Source organism: Tubulanus polymorphus, chromosome 5 (assembly GCF_964204645.1).
Source record: "Tubulanus polymorphus chromosome 5, tnTubPoly1.2, whole genome shotgun sequence".
NCBI lineage: Eukaryota > Metazoa > Nemertea > Palaeonemertea > Tubulaniformes > Tubulanidae > Tubulanus > Tubulanus polymorphus.
In genome coordinates this window covers 22,815,583-22,841,909 of record NC_134029.1, presented here as the reverse complement: position 1 = coordinate 22,841,909, position 26,327 = coordinate 22,815,583, and the positions used below count along the sequence as shown (strand labels likewise).

At 40.5% G+C, this 26,327-nt stretch overlaps 1 protein-coding gene and 1 long non-coding RNA gene across 3 annotated transcripts; both read right to left on the bottom strand.

Annotated features, from left to right (window-relative positions):
• Nucleotides 1–409: 409 nt before the first annotated feature.
• LOC141905879 (uncharacterized) lies at nucleotides 410–1,148 on the bottom strand. Its single transcript, XR_012619282.1, has 3 exons — nucleotides 1,092–1,148; nucleotides 886–920; nucleotides 410–654 (listed from the first exon to the last, which is right to left on the bottom strand). It is a non-coding gene; the product is annotated as an uncharacterized LOC141905879 (long non-coding RNA).
• A 1,859-nt stretch (nucleotides 1,149–3,007) lies between these two features.
• Nucleotides 3,008–26,316, bottom strand: LOC141906138 (centrosomal protein of 135 kDa-like). 2 transcript variants are annotated; one of them, XM_074795347.1, is made up of 25 exons: nucleotides 26,235–26,316; nucleotides 25,351–25,675; nucleotides 24,668–24,835; nucleotides 23,704–23,933; nucleotides 20,653–20,781; nucleotides 20,328–20,459; nucleotides 19,198–19,347; nucleotides 18,961–19,111; nucleotides 18,723–18,830; nucleotides 17,840–18,072; nucleotides 17,611–17,721; nucleotides 17,434–17,526; nucleotides 17,289–17,351; nucleotides 16,973–17,146; nucleotides 16,540–16,617; nucleotides 16,298–16,449; nucleotides 15,313–15,639; nucleotides 14,704–14,872; nucleotides 14,511–14,621; nucleotides 13,994–14,179; nucleotides 13,259–13,468; nucleotides 12,486–12,688; nucleotides 12,287–12,391; nucleotides 11,766–11,864; nucleotides 3,008–4,847 (listed from the first exon to the last, which is right to left on the bottom strand). In XM_074795347.1, the coding sequence occupies exons 2-25, from the start codon at nucleotides 25,661–25,663 to the stop codon at nucleotides 4,784–4,786; spliced, it is 3,759 nt and encodes a 1,252-aa protein (XP_074651448.1). In that variant the 5' UTR covers nucleotides 25,664–25,675; nucleotides 26,235–26,316; the 3' UTR covers nucleotides 3,008–4,783. The 2 variants fall into 2 exon arrangements, with proteins under 2 accessions (XP_074651448.1, XP_074651450.1); XM_074795349.1 differs by lacking the exons at nucleotides 23,704–23,933; nucleotides 24,668–24,835; nucleotides 25,351–25,675; nucleotides 26,235–26,316 and adding an exon at nucleotides 22,311–22,369 and having other exon boundaries at nucleotides 11,670–11,864.
• Between the last annotated feature and the right edge of the window lie 11 nt (nucleotides 26,317–26,327).

The following is a 26,327-nucleotide window of genomic DNA, read 5'->3' as shown; positions in this document are numbered from 1 at the left end:
TATTTTGTTTTTTACATAGTGTATAAATATGCATGTTTTCTAAATCCTTATACATTGTCAGGATGATAGAGTTATCTTATGAATAGAATCTATCTGACAGCAACTTAAACCCAGTGCATCATATTACCGTCGCCTTAGAATTTCTCATTTTGATTCCTGTGCCGGTTACTTTACTTTTCGATTGCCAGATAGCGGTGAATAGGGTTGAAAAATTACATATTATAATAGAAACCGTTTGAAAATTTGTATGTGTTTTTTTTTCTTAATTTGACTCCATGGGTTTTTAAAAAACAAGCCATTTTTCAACTGGGCTTAAGGGTCATTTTTGTATGTCTGTAAACGAGCATGTCCTACAATCTTGTTTTGACCTTTCGCCATTTGTAACGAGAAAAAAAACAGGGACAGAAAATCATTTACAATTCATTTATTTGTCATTCTAAGAAATGTTCAATATTTGCAATTGGTGTAGCAATTATCGAGTGTTCTTTTGCAGGTTTTGGAACAGTCAATGACAGTAGCAGAAGGTCGGTTTCCGGCGATACAGTTGGTTCCACACTCGTATCCGTCATCCCAACAAGTCTTCATACATTTAGTAAATGTTATATCGGCCTGGGCTCCGACCATCAACATGGCGACAAGGACAATACACAGCACCTGAAACGGAAAGGGAAAAATTGAAAGTTTTGAATATCGCAAATAGATTTGTCTTTAGTTTTCAAGTAACTGCGTCAATTTCGGATTACACAGATACACGGTATCATTGATGTATGTAATCTAGTTTGTCATGTACAACTCTTGCAAATTGAAGAAGATTGCAATTGAATTTGCATTGAATTCAAGGCTGCTTTTGAATAATTATTATTTCGAAATTAATACAGGACAAACCTTCATTTTGTATTTGATGTTATGGCACAAGCAAGCTGAAAATGAAAAGAAAGTAATTCTAAGTTTTTGATCGGAAAACTATGATGGAAATTAGAATGCAAACGAGCCGCCAGATACTTTGTGAATACGTATGAAACTGAACCATATTTTTATTGAATATCCGCAACTATTTTAGCCTATTTTATCCTCTATCGCACAGGACTTACCTTTCGTGAAGCAATTATTGTAGAACTGATTTCACCTGAGAGCAATGGCATTTTTATAGGCAAAATTCTGATAGAAATTAATTTGTTATTATCGCGAGATGTCGGTGATAGTTTGATATAATGTTCACCATGTTTACTTTCTCCCACGGAGAAAAACAACGAGAAACAGTAACTAATGGCTATATTCACACGACAAAGTAAACATACGTATATATTTTATCATATTTTGTGTCTAGGACGAAACAGCTTATCGAAGTCTGTAATTAATGATCCGATTATACCCACCCGTTTACTTGAAATGTTGGGCGTCTACGTAACGTTCATGATTTTCATTTACTAAACTGTTATTAGCATATCTGAAAGCAGAGCATAGAGTTTATTCCGAGTCTTGAACCCAAAACAGAAAAACGTTTTACGAACCTCTATTTTTCAGATTTATCAAAACAATTGTAGAACTGTTGTATGAGTATATACGAGATCACGGATGGAGGTTAAGGTACGCATTAACGATGTGGATGTTCCGATGTTTGGTTGACAAATCGTGGAATCTCGAATGGGCCCGAATCATTCGAGATATCACGACAAGTATAGCCAAACATCGGAGGTCCGACACCCGGGGCGTTCAACTCTATTTCTTCTGCCATCGTTTTCTAGACGCTAAAATTCTGTCGAGGTCTGGTTTTGATCGGCTGTTGCTCACTGGATCGAGTACTGGAGTTTTATACTGTTTGGTTTGTGGATAAGTTACTTCAGTTGTTTTAGTTTCTGGTTGTGAATGTACCCGGTGTGGTTGCCACATCGACAGATATGCTGGTGTGTATCGTCTTCTTCTGATTGTTGGACTCCTCTTTAATTGTTTTGGACGTATTGTTGAGACATTTGCTGCTGGTTTATATGGTTTTGATTCTATGATTGCAGGTTCACTGGTAATTTTTCGGCTTGTTTCGACGGTTTTACTGACAACTTTCTCCTTTGGTTTAACGCCTTCTTCGTCCAGTTCTTTTAACAAGCTATCGATTTCATCCAAAAGGTCATCATCTGTGTCATCTTTAATGTGAATCGCTGTTTCCTCCATATTGTCCAGTTCACCAACAGGTTTGCTGATCTGTAAGATACCAGGCATCTATTTGAAAATTATGTTAAAAGCCACGTTCATAAATTTCTAATCTAATAATCGATCATACCTTCTCCAACTTGGATATGCTTTTCTGATCAGTATTTGGTTTTGCTGATTCAGTCGGAACGCGTTCTTCCATATGAGGAAAAACTGAAAAATCCAGACCGAGTTTCGTAAGAATTTATTCAAAAAAATTAGTTTTAGTTATGATGAAATGAACCGATTGAAATGTTTTTGATGTGTACCTTTATTGTGGCGTGTTAATCTGGTCATTCCTCGACGAATCATCTTACTTTGTTTAACACCCATTTTCTTTCTCAAATATTCTTTATTCTACAGTGTCGTTGAGTGGTCAGAAATTCTCAATACACGTTTGATTTGTAGTCGTTTTCTCTCAGGTTTTTAGAAAATAACTATTCTCAAACAAAAAACGTTATTTCAGAGTTGAATTTATACTACTACTTTGTCAACTTTTTCTAGAAACAAGTCGAACAAACGCTTGCCTTCATTGAAAGTCTCAGCGTAGTGAAGTTCGGCAGCAACGGTCTCCTTAGTGATGGATCTTAGTGATGACGGTGATTGGATGTTCGCGTTGCTATGCACATAGTTCGAGAATTCAGACGCATCTTCTTCAATTAACAGCAAACCTCACCTTATTCGGACATTGCTAATCAGGTTTTAGACCGATTCGAAAAAGACGAAATCATTTTTTAAATCGAGTTAGGTGAGGTTTATTGTATGTAGTTTTCTTTAGCCACCTCAGACAATATAACGACGAACTGCTATTTTTATATTCAATACGTTTCAACAGATTTTATTTAGGTATTAAAATAAAAAGTTACATATACATTAGAACAAACTCACACGTCTGTTATGATCGGAAACTCATTTCATTAATGACGCTACAAAATCGTTGGTAAAAACCATACAGTCTACGATATGAATCTATTAAAATAGTTTATTCGATAACAAGAAAATATATTCGATACTCAATCATTGAGCCATCGAACCGACTGACAAAAACTAAAATCCTATCACACATTGAAAGGAAGTGTTCATCAATTAGGTCAAGGCAAAATCAACGAAATCGGGAATGGCGACAGCTCATTTAGAAATCTACAGGACATGTTATCATCATTTTATCGATTGCGCAAAATAAGATTGTTGTAATTTAGTAATAAATAAACTAAACACAGTCTTTGACCAGCAAAGACTTGAAGCAACTTCCTACATGTATTACGTAATCATATGAACAATTATGAAGCCAGATGATCAACATACAGCTTTCTTAAGTTTCAATTAGAACTATATTTGAATTGTGTATCATTGCGCTTATCTACACCAATACGAGGTTTTATTTAAACGTTTCGGCGAAGTCTAGGATTCGAATGATGAAAATATGAATCCGAAAAAACTGGTAAACAATACCTTCACAATCAGCACAGTAAATTGTAAATCCTTCTTCATGAAGTTCACTGTACGTAGATTCTGTATTTCAGTACCGACAATATCGAAAGTTTTTCGCAAAATGCGACGCCATCAAACGAAGGAACTACGTCTACAGGAATAATGTTTCAATTTGAGCTGGAAGTTTTGTTAGCTGCTCTTTGAATTACACGCATCATTTATGACAATGGTTTCGATTTTAAAAAAATACACGTTTTTCTTCTTAGATACAATTGGTTGGTGATAAATGACTTGTTTGTGCGTTGTATGATGTTAATGAAAAGATGACGATGGAATACTCTTTTAAATGCACAATACGATTATGGTGTTTCTTAGCGTTTACACGTAAAAACAATAGTCTATACCCGTTGGTCCGATATGCACCACACTTCACGTCATTTCACATGTATTGAATTCTTAATATTGTACGAATAATGATATTAACTAATTCAAATAATTGCCTTTTGAAAATTAAGAAACACCACCAAGAATCTAAGTAAAATCTAAGGGTAGTCTAAAAATTCCCTCCTGTAGATTCATTCAGTAAAGCCCCAACGAACCATGACTAAAAACTACCCACTACGCCTTATCTACGATCAATTTCAAAAGCTAGCTATAACAATAAAGTTGGGAGGCTTGCACTGATTGTACGGTGTCTATGTACAGGTCGTTACTTCGATATGTAATAATACTATTTTTAGCCACGTTTAAAAATCGCATCTACTTTCAACCATTCGAGCATCAAATATTGTAACAAATTTTACAAAACATCGTACAAAATTTCGAACCGAATTCCTCTCTCTACGCGTCTGGAATGTGTCGCGAGGAATGTCTGCCGTAAACGTCGAGATACTACAAAACTACCTGGCTCAGAAGAACAACCATTAACAATACCGGGGTACGATAATCTATCAGTAGATCCCGCCTTATCTCTTTGGGTTCCACGTAAGCCCCAAACATTTCCGAAGTTCTAGTAAGAAAGGCGGAATCTACTGCAGTATGTAAATAATACATAGCTTAAAAATTCTGAAGACAATCCGCGTCATCGTCGGAGAATGACTTCAATATTTGACACTGTTTTATGTAATTCTATGTACATTATTGAAATGATTAGTATTTAAAGTTTCGTTCATTGGAAATCGTCAGCTCTCGGAGAATACGGAGATCGTGATCTTCTGTTCGGTGTCGGAGATCTGAATAAAACAAGAAATAAAGATTTAATTAAGTCAAATGAAACGCACAAATTGACTGAGTTAATGATCACAACACACAGTTAATGATTTAACAATTTATTCTGTTAGGTTTTGACTAAAAGGGAGAATTTTTGCTTTTCTCTGATGATTAAGTTGTCAAAACTTCGAAACCATCAGAATAATTAAATCATCATTTGTGGGTTTTGCTCATTAACTTTGAAACCTGAATTGTGTATTGTTATTTTGTTTCTTGAGAAATATTCAAAATCTTATGATAAGTATAGGTAAATATTATACGAAAACAGATAAAAACGATTTAAAAGAAATATCTAAATTGTTACTCGTTTACAAACCTGTACTAGAATAAACCGAAGAATATTTTGAAACGTTACGAAATGAAGGATAATTCATTTATGGATCAAAGGAGTCAAGAGATACGACAGATAATTAAATATATGTTAGAAGATAAGAGAGATAGACAGGGTGATAAAAATTGCTGTGTATTTCCAGAAAATGCAACAAAATTACAATTTTTGGAACTAAAATTTGTATTTCCGAGTAGTACTTACCCTTTCCTATGGTTTTTGCCAATATTTTCTAAATTTGGATTTATCGCCAATGGTTTTTCTATACGACCCGGCCCTGCGGTATTGCATTTAGCCACCGGCGAAATCCGCCATCTTTTTTCGTCATAGCAGACCAAAAAAAAAAAAACAGCTATGCGGGGCAGGTGGGCGGGATTCCCACCATAGGAAAGGGTAAGTACTACTCGGAAATACAAATTTTAGTTCCAAAAATTGTAATATTTCCATCGAGTACTGTACCCTTTCCTATGGTTTTTGCTAGACTAGCCTAGCACAAGGATGGTGGGAAAGGTAGATAGAAAAACCACCGCTCAAACGCAAGGTAAGAGGGAAAAAGAGAGCACTTACCCAAGCACGGAATGGAGCACTGTAGCACAGGGAAGACCGGTTGGCCACAGTGAGTCCGTCCAGCTCAGGGGCCCCCCCCAGAATTTTGCGAAATTAATACTTGCAGATATGAGCCCAAACTATGTACAAGGATACACCCCCTGTGATCCTGATAATGCTACATAAATATTCTACACTAAAGGGTCCGATCGGAAAGAACGGACACCTTGAGCCATGACAACAGGACCCAGTGAAGCTAATGAGCCTAACTGGCCTGAAACATCCCGTAAATAAAATGACGTGAATGTCGACGGTGAATTCCAAAAGGCGGCCCGACAGACTTCCTCCAACGGAGCACCCGAAAAGGCTGCGCAGGAAGTAGCCATAGACCTCACTTGATGAGAAACGACTCCCTCCGAGGAAAGATTCTCCTTCAATAAAATGTCCTTGATCATTGAAGAGACCCATCGGGCTACTGTGTCCCGCGAAATATCACCCTTTAGGTGATCCAGCAGCGGAATAAATAACCGCTCCCGTGAACCCCTCCGTGAAGCAGAGCGATCTAAATAGAAACACAACGCCCGCACAGGACATAAAGTCCTGTCCGGGATGCCCGGTTCCACTCGATGTTTTAGGGCTTCAATTCGCCATTGACGCCCAACCGAGCCTGGTCGTTGGTTCTTTGCCAAAAATTCCAAAGCAGGCCGCAGCGAAACAAATTCATTCGCTGGCCCAAAGACAATGTGACCTGGTCGGACTGAAAGCGCATGAATCTCAGAGCGACGGGCCGAGCAAGCCAAGAACAGCAAAAATACAGTCTTTTTTGACAAATTTGCAAAAGACGCTGCCGAAAGAGGTTCAAATGGAGCCTCCATTAACTTCTTCAAAATTACAGACAGATCCCATGGTGGAACTGTCCTTGTTACCCGAGGCCGGGAAATAGAAAACCCAGCAACCAGCTGGGATATCCGATGATCCCCTGCTACATTTGGCCATCCAGAAGCACGCAATGTATGAGAAATCGCGGAGCGGTAACCTTTAATAGTTATGACCTGTAAACCTTTTGCTACAAATAGGTGCAGTAAAAAATCTGCCAATTGAGCTACAGAGGGTGAGCATGGATCAATTTCCCCTGCAGCACACCAATCCGCAAAATGACTCCACTTGGCATCGTAAATGGTACTTGTTGATGGCCGCTTAGATCCTGCGATAAAGGAGGCAGCCTGTTCTGAAAAGCCTGAAGCTGACAAGGATCGCTGGACAATGGCCAGGCGAGCAGATTTAACCACTGGCTGTTTGGATGATGCCGAAAGATCCCCTGAGACAGAAGCGATGGGAAATTCGGAAGAATCCTGGGGTTGTCGCACAGTAGGTTGAGAAGTGGTAGGAACCATTTCTGAGCCGGCCAACATGGTGCTACCAGAACTATGTTGCAATTGACTGATCTCTCTATTTGATCCAGTAAGCGCGGCAGGACTGGTGTGGGCGGGAACGCATACGCATGCATCCCCGACCAGTCCAGAGAGAAGGCATCGACCCCCCACGCTTCCGCGTCTGGAAACGGGGACACAAACAGAGGACACCTCCGATTGAACCGGGTGGCAAACAGATCCAGCAGCGGATTGCCAAAAATGCCCCGAACCCGATCGGCTACTTCTTGGTGGAGAACCCATTCTGTCGCAATAGCCTGACCTCGACGAGACAGAGCATCGGCCATCACGTTCCTTTTCCCTGCTAAATGTGCCACAGTCAGGGACACGCCCTTTGTCTGACACCAAAGAAGAATTTTGGCCGACAGACCTGTGAGGGTTTCTGAGTGAGTGCCCCCTTGGTTCTGAAGGTAAGCCCTCACTGTTGAATTGTCTGTGGCTAACCAAACGTGGTGGCCCTCCACTCTCCTGTGAAAGAACTTCAGGGCCTTCCACACGGCCAGCATTTCTAGGAAATTTATGTGGTTGGTGGCCTCGTAGCGAGACCATTTCCCGGCTTTGACTCGGTTCTCCAGATGTGCCCCCCAACCTTGGTGACTGGCATCCGTGAATACACGAACTGGAGCCTCTAACGGGGCTAGTGACACCCCGAGCCGAAGATTCGTAGTGGCCGCCCACCACTGAAGATCCGGACTTAGATCGGTTGGAGGTACGGGAATCAAGGCCTCCCAGTTGCCCTTCGACTGAGACCAGAAGACCTTCCAATATTGTTGCAAGCGCCTGCTTCTGAGGCGGCCTAAGGGCACCACCAGACCCATGGAGCTGATGGAGCCTAGAAGCCGTGACCAGTAACGAGCTGTTCTCGGGGTTGTGGACACTCCCGCTACAGCTTCTTGAAGTTTGGCCACTCGAACCATAGACGGAAAGACTTTGCCGATTCGGAGATCGAAGTCCATGCCGAGATAAGTGAACTGTTGGGCCGGCGTCAACTGAGATTTTTCCCTGTTTACGCGGAACCCTAGCTGATGGACTAAGTCCAAGACTGAGGTCATTGCCTCCCGACATTCCTGAGCCGAATTCGCGACTATTAACCAGTCGTCGAGGTAAACGAACAGTCGAACACCCCTTGACTGAAGTACCTTCTGAACTGACTTGACCAACTTGGTGAAAACCCACGGGGCCGTACTGAGGCCAAATGGAAGAGACCTGAATTGGAACTGGCGGCCTTTCCACTTTATCCTGAGAAATCGCCGAGATTTTGGGTGAATTGGAACCTGAAAGTAAGCATCTTTCAGGTCCAATGAAGCCGCCCATTGACCCGGACGGAGCCCTTGAATCACGTCCTTGGGCTTGGTCATCCGGAACCTTGGAATGTCTAGGTGCCGATTGAGGGATGACAGATCTATCACTGTCCGTTGACCCCCTGTGGCCTTTGGTACCATGAATATTCGAGAAAACCAGCCGGGAGAAGTTTCGTTGCAAACTGGTTCTATCGCTCCCTTCTCTGCCAGTTCCTTGAGAGCCGGAGAGATTAAGGCCTCCTGACCTGGTTTTGGCCGCATGTCGGGAGGTGACCTCATCAGGCGCGGTCGCCTTAGGAAACAGAGACGGTAGCCCCGAGAGACGACCCGGGAGGGCCAACCGTCTCCAAAGAGGTCGGACCAGTGGGTTGCTGCCTGCTGCAGACAACCTCCCACTGGTCCCAAGAATTCATTTCGAGTTTTTCCGAAAGGAAGAGCCCCTTTTTGGAGCCTTCCCCTTGCCTCGATACGAACCGGAACTGTTACGACCGGACGAGGCTTGACACGATTGTTGAAGTTGCGCGCTAGTTCTCCAACCGGCATCCGAAGCCGCCTGAGAAAGCGCTGAAGTTTGAGATGGTCCTGTTTGCGTCCGTGCCGAACCTTGCGCCGCCGGCGTCGGACCAGAACGCTTTTTCCACGGAGTTCGGGGGTTGGACTTGGCCTGAACCTCCCGAATCTTCCTCAGCTCTGCGGAAACCGGAGCGCACCAACCGGAGAAGAGACGTGAAGACGTCCCCAATGGGGCTCTCAGCAAAGCATTGGACACCATATCCGGTAGACGAGTTTTGGCACTGGAGTCCATCACTGACTGACGGGAGGCTAACACCAGATTAGCCTGACCCCGAACCGACAACGGAATTACATGCGAAACAGACCGAGCCAAAGATTGGATAATCCGGTCCATTCCCTCCAGTTTTAGGGCAACTGACTCTGGGTCGGAGCCCGCATGAACGGCGGCGTGAGTCTCGCGAAGCTCACCCGTCAACACCTTAAGTGCCATATCTTGAAACGAACCAACCCTGGTAAGATTGTCCAGGATTGACGTCATGGCCACCAAACCGGACTTAGGCAAACGAATACCCGACTGTGCTGTAACAGTATCCGGGCTGATCAAAGTATAATCAGCATCCAGGCAGTTATGACTGTGATCCACAGCACCTGGAGTTGCGTAATACGCCGAGCGAAATGCGCCTATAGGTGGATCGGTTGAACTAAAATATTTCCCAGATTTCATACCCCGTTCTGGAGGGGGAAATGAAAAAGTTCCAGGCCGACATTCACCCCATAATTGCGTATCCAATCGAGCCCATTCTCTTGAAACCGCTGACGATTCCCGTAAAACGTTAAGATCGGAGTCCGGAGGGCGATAAGCTTCCATTGACTCACCGACCAGAGGAGCTGCTGTGGGCTTAGCGCGAGTTGCCCCGTGCTTGACAAAGAACTCACTTATCATCGCTCTAAATGGCATGTCCCCCGCTGGTTCGGATAAAACTGAACGGGACGGAGATACATTGCGAGCCAGGGAAGCCCCCATCGTCTGGGGCAACCCACAATTGCTTGCGACAGGAACGACCCCAGAAGGAATTGCCGCCTCTGGGACCGGATCCTCATTGAAATCAGACCCTACCGCAGCATCCAGGAATTCAGAGTCAGAATTCCGAAAAACTGAGTGGGCTGGCGAACTTCTAACCGGACAATCAGGAATAGGCTTACCTGTTGTAGAAGTTGCAGCGACTTGTTGCGACGAAGATAACAAGTTTAAAATTTTCTCCTCAAATACATGGAAATCCTTCTGAGTCAGGTATTTTCCAGTATCCCGACGATCATGCCGACTTCGGTGACGGTCCCTCGAACGGGATCGTGACCTACTAGAAGAATCGCTTTCATCGCTAACCGACGTCGACGAACGATGAGAAGACCGACGGCGAAACTTCCGACAATAACGATCGTAGTCCCTCTCGCGATCAAACCTTGATCTGCGAGAAGGAGATCTTGCTCGTTTATTACGCTCCCGGCGTCTAAATCTAGTGGGAGAGCGAGCTCTATCCCCGGAGCGACGATCAGAATCAGACGATGAACGTACCGGATGTTTTGTACCGGACGACGTCTGGACCGGACCGGTGGCCGAACCGGACCGAACCGGACCGATGCCCGACCCGGACCGGACCGGTACCGACCGAACCGGTGCGGGCCGTTCGCGACTACCGCGGCGCGCGCTCGGTTCCGAACATGTAGTCTGAACCGGCCGAACCGGCCGAACCGGTGAACGACCAGAGACCGGTGAATGACCGGAGACCGGTGCCGGTGAACCAGCGTTCTTCCCCGGTGAACGGAGTTGGGAAGCCGATCGTACCTGAACGACCGGCGACCGCTCCGCTTTACGATAAGAAACAGGATTAGAAACGTCGGTTGGCACATCGGCCGAAACCGACGAATCCCTGCTAACTCGACGACGATCTCTTAGTTTAAGAGCCTTATCGGCCCGAAGCCAAAGGTCCTCGGACCACACGACGCAAATATTGCAAGGATTGCTCCTTGCACATATTTGACCGGATTTGCGCCTGCACGACGCACATGAATCGTGGTTGTCCCAGGCGCCAAACAAATGCCCGCATCCCTCCCCGCCACGATGCTGACCCTTAGGAGGGGGTGGCATAATTATCCTGTTACAAATCAAAACAATTCAATTCAATTCAATCAAATTATATTTGTAAATAAAATTCTTACGGAAAAAAAGAAATCAGGGATAACCCCCAAACCGAACGGACTCACCGTTACGAGAGTGAAAACTCCCTAATATCCTAATTCCCAGATTTTTACGGCGAAAAAATCCAACGCGTTCTACTGCGAGAACGCCAAGAAAAAAGATGGCGGATTTCGCCGGTGGCTAAATGCAATACCGCAGGGCCGGGTCGTATAGAAAAACCATTGGCGATAAATCCAAATTTAGAAAATATTGGCAAAAACCATAGGAAAGGGTACAGTACTCGATGGAAATATTAAGAAACATTTCTTCAAGAAGCGAAAATTTTGGAGTGCACTTTTTTGGAAATCGGAAGGTGATATAGTGACTATACATACCGTTATACCAATACCGAGGATTATAATACAGTGAGCTGTAGCACCTACACCGTGCTGGATGACTATTGTATGCATTATTCGAAAAAAATATATCACCTATAAAGATCTGGGGGCAATTCTTTGGGCGCAGTAGTAGTAATGGACGCGGAGGCTTCGATATCGCGAATAGTGGAGATTTCAGCGGGCTCATACCTCACAGGACTGTAAGATCCTCGTGACGTCGATACGGGCGCACGAGCCGATGCCGGTGGCGTGATACCCGTACGTCTCAGTTCCTGGATACATCTCTCTCTGAAAGAATAGTTTTCCATTAAATGTATGCCATATTACGGTCATCGGATCAAGGTCTTTCTTCTGTCCAATATTATCATACATAAAGGATATATTATTTAGATCATTATCCCCAAGTAGGATCGGTTTTATGGAACATTGTTCCCAGTTTCATAAGGCAGACCTGCAGACTTCATGACTTTAAGCTTGCTTTATAAACTCATTTTCATTTAAGACATTTTTTAAGTTAATAGTTGCCTTGTCTGTAAATGTGATACAAGTTAGGTCGATAATCAATCTAAAATTTGTGATTTTATGTACAACGCTTTGGAGCCTAATTTGAATAAAGTGCTTTGTAATAATGATTTGTAGTAACGATAATGATAATATTCATCAGAATACGGTTAGTTCCCATATTTTCGTTCTATGATTGCGAAACTCACTTTTCGAATCTCTCAGCAGTTAGTTGACGTCTAAGACTCTCGCATTCGGTTTCAATTTCGAGGTTTCTCGTTCTCAGCTGCGATAATTCCCGACTTTGAGCGTCGCTAGAAAAAAAATACGAATTTTCAAATAATGCATCGAAATATAGAGCAACGTCGTAAAAAATTGAGCTGCAAATTCAGCGGCGGAATAACTTACAGTTTACTTTCGTTATTATCTAATCGGTCTTTGAGTAGTTGAACTTCAGCTGATTTTTCCTGAGTCGACAGTTGAGCGCTGAACTCTTTCTCTCTGTTATTCTGAATGATATCCTCGAGGTTTTGTACGTTCGCTTTCTCGCTGCTCAGTTGAGCTTTCATTACGTCTATTTCGTGGTTCAGTTCATCGATCGAGTTTTGTAACTGCGATTAAAACAAATTCGGTTCAGATTTTAGTCGCACATTCTCATACTTATCGATGAAGTGAAACAAGTTTTACCGGTACTCAAACGCTAGCTCTCGTTATGCTGGGATTTTAGAGTAGCCGTATTCATTTTCAAGCGTAATATTGTGTACACCAAACGCAAAGCTTTTTGAGGTTATAGGTTACAACAAATCTATGGGAAGTGAAGCTTAATTTCGGATGCAAACTCACATTAACCCACCACTAACAAGGCTATTAGGGGTCATTCATTTTATTACGTACGCATTAGGGGAGGGGTCAGTGTAATTGCGTACTGTAATGCTTAATGTATATGGAAGAATGGCCGATTTTGCGTACAGAGGGGGAGGGGGGGTTGAAAAATTCAAATTTTATGCGTATGTAATAGATGAATGATCCCTTATTGTTCTGACTAGGCATAGATAGATAACACATTGACATCAACTAATAGGGCAGCAGATTTTTGAACTGAGGTGGCTGGTTTTCATGGGTTGGTCGCCCTTCTAAAACCTATCTATAAAGAAAGCAGAGTTCGCTATAGATATTTTTACCTGTTCGACGTCTAAGTTTTTGTTATTCAGTTGTCTCTGAAGTTGATCTTTATTCGCTTCCAGTCTTGAACACAGATCTCGAACAGCAGCGACGTCCCGTAACAGACCGTGTCTCTCTTCTTCAACGTCGCGATTATTTCCCTCCAGATTCGCGACGGATTTCGTCAAATTCGACACCTGCAGTTCGTATTGCTGTTCAGCACGACGACTCTGAAAAGGAGAAATCAATATGTTACGTTTTAATGAGTAGATTAGCTGAAACGCTTCGCAAATAGCTCAATCATAAATTTCATATACAGAATTTTCATTATATAATTTTATTTTGTATACAGAATAATATTTTGTATAAGTTAACTCCATTCAAGTTGAAATCAAAATGTGTCTGATTAGAGCAATATCAGGGGTCAGATTGTGGAAGTCAGGAATTTTCACATATTATTCAACATCCTTACAATTGGCTTTTTTTTCAAACTATGTACCAGGATTTCAACATTTTTTCATGGCAAAATACAATAACTGATACGCGCCACACTGATCACAATCTGGACAGATTCAAATAAGATTTCTCATACTCTTTTAACACAGCTTGTGGTGCATAGAATTTAAGTCTATTCTGGACATAAAAAGGGATATGGCATAAAAAGGGAGAGCAAATATTTAGACACATTTTTGTAGAGTTTTACAAGTCTAGTGCGAAGTCTGAACAATTTTAGATTATTTCCTAGAATCAATCACCTCGCTGATCTCTCTCTCCAGCTGTTCAATACGATCCTTCAATCGACGAACGTCGCCCTCTTTATTTAGAACCTCTAAACGAAGCGTCGATCCTTCGCTCTCGAGCTGGTGAGCTTCCGCTTGGAATCGATCGGCTTCCAGACTCAACTGTCGGTATTGTTCCAATAAATCGCTTCGTTCTTCCTCCTAGAAATAGAAAATAAAGGTGAATTTAATCATTGTGAAAAATCGATGAAATTGCCAAATATTTCTGAACTCGAAAATACCATTTCAAAATTCCCCAATTTTTCCCTCCATTTCCCAGTACTGTGGGGGATCGTTCATTTATTACGTACGCATAAAATTTGAATTTTTCAACCCCCCTCCCCCTCTGTACCCAAAATCGGCCATTTTTTCATATACATTTCATATACATTAAGCATTACAGTACGCAATTGCACAGACCTCCCTCCCCTAATGCGTACGTAATAAATGAATGACCCCTGGGGGAACCATATACTAAACAAACGAAATCTACCTTTTGAGCTAATAATTCTTCGACTCTCTTCACTTCACTGACGTAATCCTGAACTTGACTTCGGAATTCTGAAGTCTCAGCCATAGCATCGTCTAAATCAGTGTTCAACCCCTACAAATTCAAACGCGATATTAGTCTCTCAAAATCTAAGGTACAAAGACAAAACTATTTCCGAAAATAAAGTATTACGTACCTGATTAGTTTTAGTCATGACGGCGAGATCTTCCTGTAGTCGTCTGTTTTCGCGTAACGCACCCTCTCGAGCTCGACTCAATTCTGAATTATCGCGCTGCGCGGCGTCTAACTGTCGGCGTAGACTGGTAATTTCATGTTCTTTGTAAGCTAGACCTTCATTCGTATGTCTGAAGCAAAGAGGTCAGAGATACGTATAATTCACATTATTTAGGGACATGAATTCAAAATTATTAAAGAATCATCCGGGTGATTTTTCAATTATTCCAAATGGAAAAGAGACCTTCATTAAAAGTGTACATATGGTCGTACAATTTTTAATGGTGATTGGTTGACAAAACGGTAATTTTCGAGAAAATCGCTGAAAAAGTTGCTCTGTGCAGGCAAACAATTGACACCCAAGAACTATGAACACACGATGTGTAAAACAAATATCCCAAATATTTCCCAGATTAGAAAAAATTATCTATCAAATTCCCATCCAAACTAATTTCCCCATTATTGTAGGAGCCGTAATTACATTTATGGGAATATTTCTCCAATCAGAGATCATAAAATTCTCTTGTTTTCAGGAGTAGAACATGAAAATTGTTTTTTTTTTTCCACTTACTTTAGTTTATTTTCTAGCTCAGATGTTTGCATTCGTTGATCGCCGCACAGTTGATTTTTCTGCGCCAGTTCGTCCTCGGCCCCCGCGAGTCGTTCCGTTTTCTCGTCGACCGCTACTTGTAACATGTCCTTCTCTTTATCGAGTTCGCTGATCGTTTGTCGTAGTTTGATCGATTCGTCGCGCGAATCTTCCTGCATACGAATCATATCTTTCATACGATCTTCGAGCAGGTTGATTTTATCTTGCGCCGATCGTAGGTCGGCTTCTCGACGAATCATTCGTCTCTGTTGTTCGTCCAGGGAACGTTCTGCTTGTTCCGCTAACAATCTGTTCAACGATAATAATAATTTATTTTTCATTTAACTTAAAGTACAAGATATAATAACGACAATAGTGAAGAGAAATAACAGTAAATGAAGGAAGCAGTGAAAGCCTAGAGGCTGTACAAGTCACTGCACCTGAAAAAATTATAATAATTATAGAAGTAATAACAGTAGTAATAATAATAATAATAACAGTAATAATAATAATAATAATAATAATAACATAATGATACGTTTAAAATTTATCAGTTTGAATCAACTGCTCACTAATAACCCGTATATTCTAGCTGCTACAGCTTATTTTATCGTTACTATATTGCTATTGGGAGAATAAATCCATTTATGAAAATAGCTCTTAGAATTTTAGTTGAAATGTCAAAATCCTCTTACAATTTTCCTTTGGTAAATTCATAACTATGATTTTTGGTTTCAGTTAATTCTCAGCACTAGGCTTTATAACCCACTCAAAAGTGTACTCAGTAAAGGAATTATTGAGTCCTGGGTCCAGTTAAAAGTTTAAGCCTAAATTGATTAAGTGATTGAAAATATGGCAACTAAACCAAATATTTTACTTAAACTTTTGATCGTAAAACTGGACCCTAGTTCTGATTCTAATCTCATCGCTATTATATCGTTTTAAAACCGAGATAAATTGAAATTACTTCATGTGTCCGGCTGTTCCTTTGTTCTGGTTTGCTTCGTCTCGCGCGGCGTTCGTAAGTTGAACTTGATCTTTTAGTTTCTCCTCGAGCGATCCTAACAGTTCTCTCAACGACGTTACCCTCGAGCCTAGATCATCTCTTTCGACTTCGATCTAAAAATATATCACGAAACGAAATCATTACCATCATGAAAATCATTGGATATACATGTACCTGTATATTATATGTGTTTAGATACTTACGATTTTCATGTTGTTTTGTAAATCTTCGATACGTTGTTCAAGGTGGGCTCTATCTGATAACTGTGACTCGGTCGCAATCTTAAACAAAAATTAACATAAACTTCTTTTATGAAAAGACTCCAGCACGAAATACTTAGCAATAAAATTAAGAACTGTTCCGTACATTTGGGATTTCACCGGAAAAGTAAGCATAAATCGGGGTCTACCTTAATTCTATAGACATTATCAGACTTGAATTAGAAAAATATCCAGGTTTGAAATATCACAATTCATTCATTTTTCACTGAATCGAGTGGTCAACTGCATTATCCGAATTTCCTGCGTTTCCCAGGTATTTCATAAAATATGTCGAATTCCCAGGGTGTACCAGGTCAGCGGCCACCCCGTTGTATTAACATTTCGAAAATAACAATTATCTGCGATTATCACGAACCTTTAATCGTTCACGTAAACTGTCACGTTCAGTGATCATACGTCTGAGGTCAGCGAGTGCGTCATCTCGTTCGCATTCAACGCGACGTAAAACAGACTGAGCGGCCAGTGAAACCTTCGGAGATTTCGGTGATTTGACGATCTGTCGACGTAACTGTTGCAATTCTGATTTCGTCTAAAAATCCAAATTTCACAATATTTTTAGATTTTACAATTCTATATGCCTCGGTCAGGCTAAGCTTTATGGAATCAAAATCTTTTATCTCAAACTCTTAAATTCACCAGTAACAGGATCGAGAATAACTGATGATACATACCTCCTCATAAAGTCTGTTCAGACTGTCCCTTTCCGAAGTGAGAATCTTCACATTGGCTTGGATCTAAATGAAACAATTTAGAAGTTTCGGATAAAGCAGTTTTAGCTAGGTAAAACCGTGACACGGAAATTCTAATGATAGCTACCTCTGCCATGTGTCTTTCAAACTTGTCCAGCAAGCATTGAAGTTCATCGCGTTCTCTCTGCAGTCTGTGAATCACCGATACGTCGTGGGTGCACTACACAAAAAATAACACATTCTAATAGAAAACAAACATCACTCCTATACGGGGTCGGGCTGTTTGAGTTAAAACTGAACAAACCTTGTCGCTAGTCGGCGGAGAGCGCGATCCTCGGGCTATTTCATACTCTCGCTTGTAATAATCCCGTTCATCTTCGAGTACATTGATCAGAGCTTCATAATGAGCAGCATTCTGAAACAAACATCAATATGATTCAAACCATACCAACTTACTGTCAACTAATTACTGTCATAACTGAAAGTCTCATAATTTCATAACAAAACATTTTTAATGAACTCGTTATAATTACCTTTTTCTTGCCTCGGGTAGGTGTAGAAGACGGTTTCGGACTGGGAGTACGGTTTTTCAGCGATTTCGACGGAGAACGCGTTGGACTTTGATTTCGGCTCGGCGGTCGACTGGAACTACGAGTCGGACTCTGACAGCGAGACGGACAACGAGACGAACGAGATGGACTACGCGCTCCGAGCTTCAACATCTTCTGTAACGTCTCTACCTCCGCTCGCCAGTAATCCCTCTCACCTGAGAGTTATAAAAATTACAATTATATCATTGAAAGTTCCTATACTATGATACAATGGGTGCAATGTGGAGCAGTGTGGCCGATGGTTAGAGCGTTCGGCTCTGGGAAGCCAGGTCGTGGGTTCGAACCCCGTACATTGCCGCAGTGTCCTCGGGCAAGACACTTATCCTCATTGCCTCTCCACCCAGGAGTAAATTGGTACCTGGACTGATAGATGACTCCTGAGCGTTTGTTAGCAGCTCGGTATTACTTCTCCCCAGGGAGAGATGACTGATACATGTTAGAGTATAGAATTGGCCGGGGTTATAATACCGAAAATTTAAAGCGCTCTGAGCGGCCTGGCTGGATTTGACGCTATATAAGACACATATTATTATTATTATCATTATTATTATTAATCAAAAAGCAAAAATTTTCCCAAGTATTCCAAGGGAAATCATCTATTTGTAAGGTCGATTCGTGAGAACAGCATCCTAATCGAATTTGACAAAGTTATTCATTCGTTGCCGTCTAAAAAAGCTTAACTTTTTTCCATATTCCTGGATGTGTGGGAACTATGAATGTTGATTTACTTCAAGAAATTTCAAAACTAACTCATCGATAAAGGGCGCATTGTTCATACCACAGAAACAATTTTTATCAAACTTACCCTCCAAACCCTTTATGAATGCCTCCAAATGTCCTGCTTTAGTCTTCTTTTTAGCGCTGACCCCTTTAGTAGCTTTCAGCCTTTCAATCTCCAGAACAAGTTCCCTTTCTGTAAGTAGAAAATTTCACACGTTTAATTGCACATTTATCAAACGTTTTAATTGCCGCCATTAAAAAAGGTTTATTACTGTTTTCAATAGAGATATGATCCACCCGATGTTAAACGGAGAAGTACTTACCGTTAGCCGTTAGTTTATTGACCCGAGTGCTCAGTTTACGTTTATCCTCTTGAACTTTATCTTGCAGAGCTTCCAGTTTGCTGTAGTCCGATTTCATCGCCATCAATCGCGATTTGATATCTTCGTTTTCGCTGATCAAATTATCCTTTTCCTACGTTTATAAAACATGAAATATCGCTTACTGGTGAGTATGGTATAACATCATACCAATACTGTGTGAATGATTAGAACACGTACCACAGTTAACTGTGCGTTTTCCAGTTCTAGTTGGTCGAGTTGATGTCGAGATTTGTCCAGTTCGAGGTGAGCTTCGGCGACTTCGAGTCCGGCGTTATTGACCGCGCGTTTTTTGTCGTCCTGCAACTGTTTGGCCAATCGATCGACATCCTACAAATTTGCGGAAGAAACTTGGCGTATTAATACTACCAGTACAGTACATTATAACACTTTACTAAAACAACAGTCATTGAAAAATTCTTGGTCCATAACCCACAGACACTAGTTATGTCTTTTAAGGTTGGGTGCAGAGGATTTAGAAAAACCCCCTAACACTTTCAGACATTTCCAGTACTTCATCAACAAATCATTTGGCTCACGCTCTTACATCATTTTACTCCCACTAACAATTATCCCTTAGTCAAAAACAACACCGGACAAATGCTTAATATTGAACCAGTGGCAGAGAAATAAAGATGATTCTGTTTTCAATTAGTACTAAATTACATAACAACATGTTTACATTTAAAGTAGTCGAACAAATTGATGACGGTGGTTTATTATCGCAAACAGGACAACAAACATGCATTCTAGAATCAACAACTGAACTCAGAATCGAAGGGTTGAATTGAATGGCAAATATAATCATTCGGTTAAGCAAAGAAAAATGACCCTCATCGTCGTCTTCGTAGGTTAAACAGAGTTTCGGCAAACAATGTGAAGCATTCTCTCAGATAAGGAATTTACAATGAAAGTTTGTTTAAGATTTTCCGCGGGATTGAATAGACGTCGAAATCTACTTTTCATTCGTTCGCAAACAGAAGATATAACTACGGGATTAATCGGCTACTGTCGGCTTCATTTTACTAAACTTCACGATATCACGATTTCCCTATTTCCTGACATGCGCGCTGTTTTCCCTGACTTGATCTGATAAGAATCTAATCAATCTAGTCAAATATGTAAAACATAGATAGAAACTGTTCGATTTTTAAAAAGCCCCATCTAGCAATCTCAACAAACTTCACCGACCTTTCGCTTTTTCTCAAATATAAATTTCCCCGAATATTTCAAAGAAAAGAAAATTTCCCAGATTTTCCCCCGTTTCGAGGTAAGTGGCGCCTATATGAACGTATTGAATGCAATCTTACGTCTAACTCGTCCTGTAAGACTTGATTTTTTGCGTCGAGATCAAGTTGTCGCGTCGATTGCGATAACTCGCACTTTCTCATATCATCCAATTGTCGTTCCATATCACGATTTTTCTGCTGCAGGAAATCGACCTAGAATTCAACGGAGAACGATATCATTTCATTATCAGTCGAATAACTTTTCCGATTATTTGAAAGCATACAGCTTAGATCGACAGAGTAGTCGCATTATCTAGTTCAATTTTTCCGCCCTTATATTTTTGCGGTAGATAATGAAAAAATTTTGTAACATCTAAATCGAAATGAATTTCCAATTCATACATACCTGAATATTGAGATGTGAAATGAGTCTTTCATTCGCTTTATTTCGCGCCTCCAATGAGACAACATCGTACGGACGACCTCCCTCTAACATTCTGTTCAATCGGTCTATTTCAGTGTTCAAAGAATCCACCTAGTAAAATACATGCAGATATACACGATGAGTTAATTATCATCACCTGGGCCCAGTCGCACAGTCGTGACTTAAGTCCAAAAGTGGTCTTAAATCTTAAGACTGGTCTTAAGTTGTTAGATTGGCTCTAGAACAAAGTTGGTCTTAGACCAGTCTTAAATCTAAGCCATGACTATGCAACCAGCCCCTGGAGTCCACCGGTGGCTGAACCGGTTAATTGTCACAACAACCTAGAAATTTTCCCGATTTCTACACTCGAGAATATCCATCATACTCACGTTAAATATGAGTATGCATATATCGGATTTTTAAAAAACAATTTTCCAATATTCATGAGAGTAATGGAATAAACAGTGATGAAGTGTATGCTTCGAACGTATCACATCCGTGACGATAATTAGTACTAATTTACTGTATGAACCGATGAGATTTAACGTTCTAAAAAACCTAGAAATACCTTGAATGATATGATAAAACTGTGGAATAGGCCTAATATGTGCCTAGATATATCCGATACGAGTTAGCTTTCCCATACAATAGCAATACCGGTACAAATAACCAACGAAGAATTTTTCAAAAATTCTAATCAGTAAATTCCCGACCTTACGCAACACAACTAATCATTCGCTGATTAAACAATATAAAAATTATAACGTAAAAATCGTAAGAATCAGTAGAATATCCAGTAGAGAACATTCGGGTAAAACGCCTACCTTTCCCCCAATTCAATTAGAAACCAACAACAAATCAGCGACTGTCAACCGGTGTTTGAATGACTGGAATAATGCCAGCAAACCGGGGCATGATCCAAACATGTTCTATCTACAATTCACACACTACTACACCGATACTAGGCCCGGTGTACACACTGCGTATAGCGCGCTAATGTGTGAACCCTGTCACATTCCTCATTTTTGTAAGCAATTTTTATCAATTTTACTCGATCTATTGTCGTTTTTTTACATATTTCATTGTTAGGAACCGAAGATCTTTACAAAATTTTCAACATTGAAGGATATGAAAAATTTAATACAATTTGAATAGACAAGACCATGAACCATAACGTTCATATGGGTCCCATATTCAATTACCGGTATCCCACTAATGCATAGAGATAATTATCACCATTGAATAAAGTTACTCGATTTCAAAAGAACATTGATTTTAATCGACAGTCACTTGAATAGATTCTTAAAACCATTTCAACTTGAATTCTTCATTGAAAGAATCTCTATTCTAAAGAAATTACCATCTCTCAGAGAAAGCCAATAAACTGAATGCGATCGAACAGAAGTTATGTTCCTACATATTCGATTTTCTGTAATTCCTTAAAATCCAATCTAGATTTCAATTACGATAGAACAGTTTAACGACGAACGCTTGCTCTAAAATACTGGATGTCGATCCCGTGATAATTAAATACTCCTTGAACCGCATTATTATACTTAAAGAGTTAAGATCCATCATTTTATACGAGGCAAACATCAAACAAACTCCTAATATTTATAAATCACTTTCTCCCATCCTACCTGAGCTAATAATAACACGGCTTATAGATTTTCCTGCATGCGTAGATGATATCCAGATACCCAGTTAGTTATTAGCGCGGCTAATGTTTTTTGATGAATGAATGAATGAACGAGTGAGCGCGCTCAGAGACACAGCGGTAGTCTTACAGTTCAATGCACACCACGAATAACATCAGTAGTCGGTAACTACTTTATTTGCAGCATAGGTTTGAGCACGCAAGCGTCATGGGCCACCTGACAATTGAGCACTCACTAACAACTTAGTCGGTAATGCATTCGAATTAGTAAAAGTCAGTCGGATGATACACATAGACACACGCGCGCACGCGGGATACGCTACTATCACATATAGTATTATGAAATCAATAAGATATGACAATAGAGCAAGTTGTGTTAAAATGAATGATGAGAATAACGTTCGAACCAAGCATGTGTGTGCGTCAGGAGTTTATAGTGTTTTCTTTTCTGACAACGCGCAAACGACCAGTTCTCATACAAAATTCATCATTGTTCCCGACAGGGAGGGATATAAAGTACCGGGCGCGCGCGCGCGTTTAACAATACTCAAATTATAACTCGCGTCGATCAAACTATTCTATCAATTAGGCTAATTAAAACTGTCAAACGATAACAAGTACAACATCGAGGAATACAAGAATTGAGATTATTATTCTGCATACCTTTCGATCGGGCTTGAAATTTGATTGATTTATTATATACAGTCAAAATTACATAGTCTACACGGGTGGATCCAGGGTCCCTGACACACGACGCAATCAAAATACCTGAAATGTCCTTCTTAAAAAGAGACGGTAAAATTCAAAACCACTTGGATTTTTTTCTGCCTTTCTTCAACAAAAGGTTTAAGACTTTCAGATTTATGCCACATGGTTTGTTTGGTAAACTAGAAATGAATGTGAATTGGTGTATATGTCTGTGTGTATGTGAGAGTGTATGGACGAGGGATTAGGACTAGATTAAGCCAACTTTGGCTTCTCCTAATTCCTCGCATAATTTATTGGTAAATTTATAAATTTAAATATAAATAATTTAAATTTAAATATAAATTTATTTATTTTTTTCCATATATTGTGTATTCATTTGTAAACTCTGTAACAATCTTTTATGCAAATAAATCATATCATATCATATCATGTGAGGCACCCGGATCAGATCAGACTATCTCCCTAAGTATAAGTAGTTTTTACCAAAAATGAGAACAATTTGACATCAAAATAGTGAATTATTCGAAAATCCGACTTTTCAGATTTTGAGATAATTTTCATATTTTTGGTAGTAGTTCAGCAAACACTTGTAAGTCAGGTCTGCACCTGGATCCAACCGTGAAGTATTTCCATTCTACTCGAAGGAGAAATAACTATCAAAATCTAACCTGAGTTCGAAGATGAGCGTTCTTTCGGTCGGATATTTCCGATTCGTCTTTCAATCGTTCGACGATGTTTTGTAAATCGGCGATTTTCGAGTCGGCGACGCCGAGCATGTCGGCGACGTACGGGTCCTCGGGCTGCGCGGAATAACGTTTCGGAGTGGAATATTCCGGCGGTAGAACCGAGTCGATTTCCATTCTCTGTCGACGGAATGGAATCGTCTTTTTCCTGCCTCCTGTAAATTCAGTAATCACCGGTTGTATTATCGAGCATCTATTTTTTAACTTCACCGAGAAAACCACCTGATTAAATAGCTTCAGTCTTTCAATAATAACGTGCTCAATTTAAACTTTCAATTCAATTTACTAAGTATTAGTCATCAGGTGGATAAACCCTCAAAATTAATTAATGATCGTCGCGTTGAATAAACTAAGACGACTTGAGTGAGTTTAACCAGGGTGGCCACCTTTTTTTTGTCTGGCTTTTTTCAGGACTTTTCCCTGATCCACGTTTTTCTCCCCGACATTAGGCCTAACAGTCAAATGCGTAAGGCGTAGATGGAAACTGTTTGATTTTATGCACAATCTAGCAATATCAACAAATTTTCCCCGACTTCACAGATTCTTAGCTTTTTTTTTTTTACAAAATTCCCCGACTTTTTTCAAGAAAGGAAAATTTCCTGACTTCCACACAAGTGGCGCCACCCTGTTGACTGTAGACTAACTAACCATCCTGCTGGGGTCTTTGCAAACCTTATAAAAACCACAACCGTTAATCCTATTTCAACAGTAGAACCTTCTACCTATCTCACTGATTTTCAACTCAGTGAAATATATCTTTACACTTCCGACGAGTCCACTGTACAATACGCCTTTAACAGTATCAATAGTGTTTAACAGATAAAAATCTAGATAAACTTATACAAAGATTTCAAAGCATGTTCACATCGAGTGTTTGTCTACAACTTACCAGGGGTCTGAACAACGGCGTGTAAATTCTTTTCCTGAAGTTGCATAATCTTGTCATTTTTGCTTTTGCTTTCCTTCTCCAGCTGTCGTACTTTATGAACGTACTGGTTATTCAAGAACTTCAAGTCGGCATTTTCGTGTTCGATTTTACGCAGCGATGCTTTCAATTCTACAATGAAATATCCAAAGTTTTCACTTATTGCGTATTCAGGGTTGTTTAGCGTCGGTCAAGCCAGCACTGTTCATAATCAAGTCAGTTGCTGAAAAGATGGTTTAAGATAACTTGCGGCTAGGTAGATACCAAGTAACCATGAACTTTTAATTGTCACGCTGTCAACTACCGGTTGATACTGATTAACCCTTTCAGTGAGTCTACACCGCAGTGCGGTGTATGAATTGGTGATGTATTTTGCTAGTACACCGCACTGCAGTGTATTGATGTAATTAGTTTTTATCTCTATTGAAAGATGGCAGCCCCAGTCAAACATAGTGAAATACTAGTAACTTACGATACACCGCGCCGCGATGTAGACGCACTATAGTGGTATTCCCGTTATTAAACACACCAGGGTGGAATTTTTAAAAATTTTCAAATTATCTCCAGCACTATAGGGTATTGATTAGTCAGCACTGAAAGGGTTAACTCTAATCAACTTTTGAGCAATTGGCGCCAGCACCACCTACCTCGAACGTTAGCATCAGTTGAATCCTGTAGTTTTAACAGTTTCTGGTGTAAATCGCTGTTTTCTTTCACTAATTTAGCGTTGTCAGTTTTATACGGTTCGATTTGAGCCTCGAATTTCGTGTGATCGTTCAACTCGCGGTGACTTTGCAGTTTCGCGTTTTTCAAGCTTTCCGTCGTGTGGATGAGATCGGAGAATAGCCGATCGACGAGCGGTAATGACTCTATTCCGAGCGGCTGCCGATATCCGAGCTGGTCGAGACGTCTACGCAGATTTGAGAACTTCTGTTGTTGACTCGCGGTGGTTGAGGCCATTTTCGGTGCAAGCTTAAAGGGAAAATTAGATAGAAGGAAATCAACAAGGAGGACCACATGACTGACTGACACTTGATTATTCTACACCTCTTCTGATGCATATCAATGTTATTCATTTTTCACTTTTTCAAAAAACTGTCATGGCATCCTGTCATAATTCATGAGAGGTGATGATCCGTACATTTACAGCAATTCTCTTTTTTTTCAATAGTATATGATTGACTGTAACCGGAAGAGTATCCAATCCAGCAGTGAGCAGTAGTAGTTTTTAGTAAAACAAAGTTAGAAAAATCGCAACTATCCACAATCAAATTCTCCATGATGATTAGATAATTCATTTACATTTTTCAATCGATTTCAACTCATCTCTTCGAGTCCTTTTCAAGAAATGAAGATATAAACTACACATAATGTAGTAAATAAGAATAAGAATAAACTTCATTTGAATTTGTGATGTGCAGCGCAGTGGCTTTTTACTACTGTTTAGGCCTATCGACGATGATGAGAATCGATGTGGTTGTGCTGTGAATTGCGTTAAATTAAATCATGAAATAACCAGTGGTTTCCTTACCTATAAATGCGTTTTACGAGACTAGAAATGGTTTGAAGTGCTGTGATTTATTTGAGATTATTTGAATTTCATCATTTTCGACGTTGCCGCCTA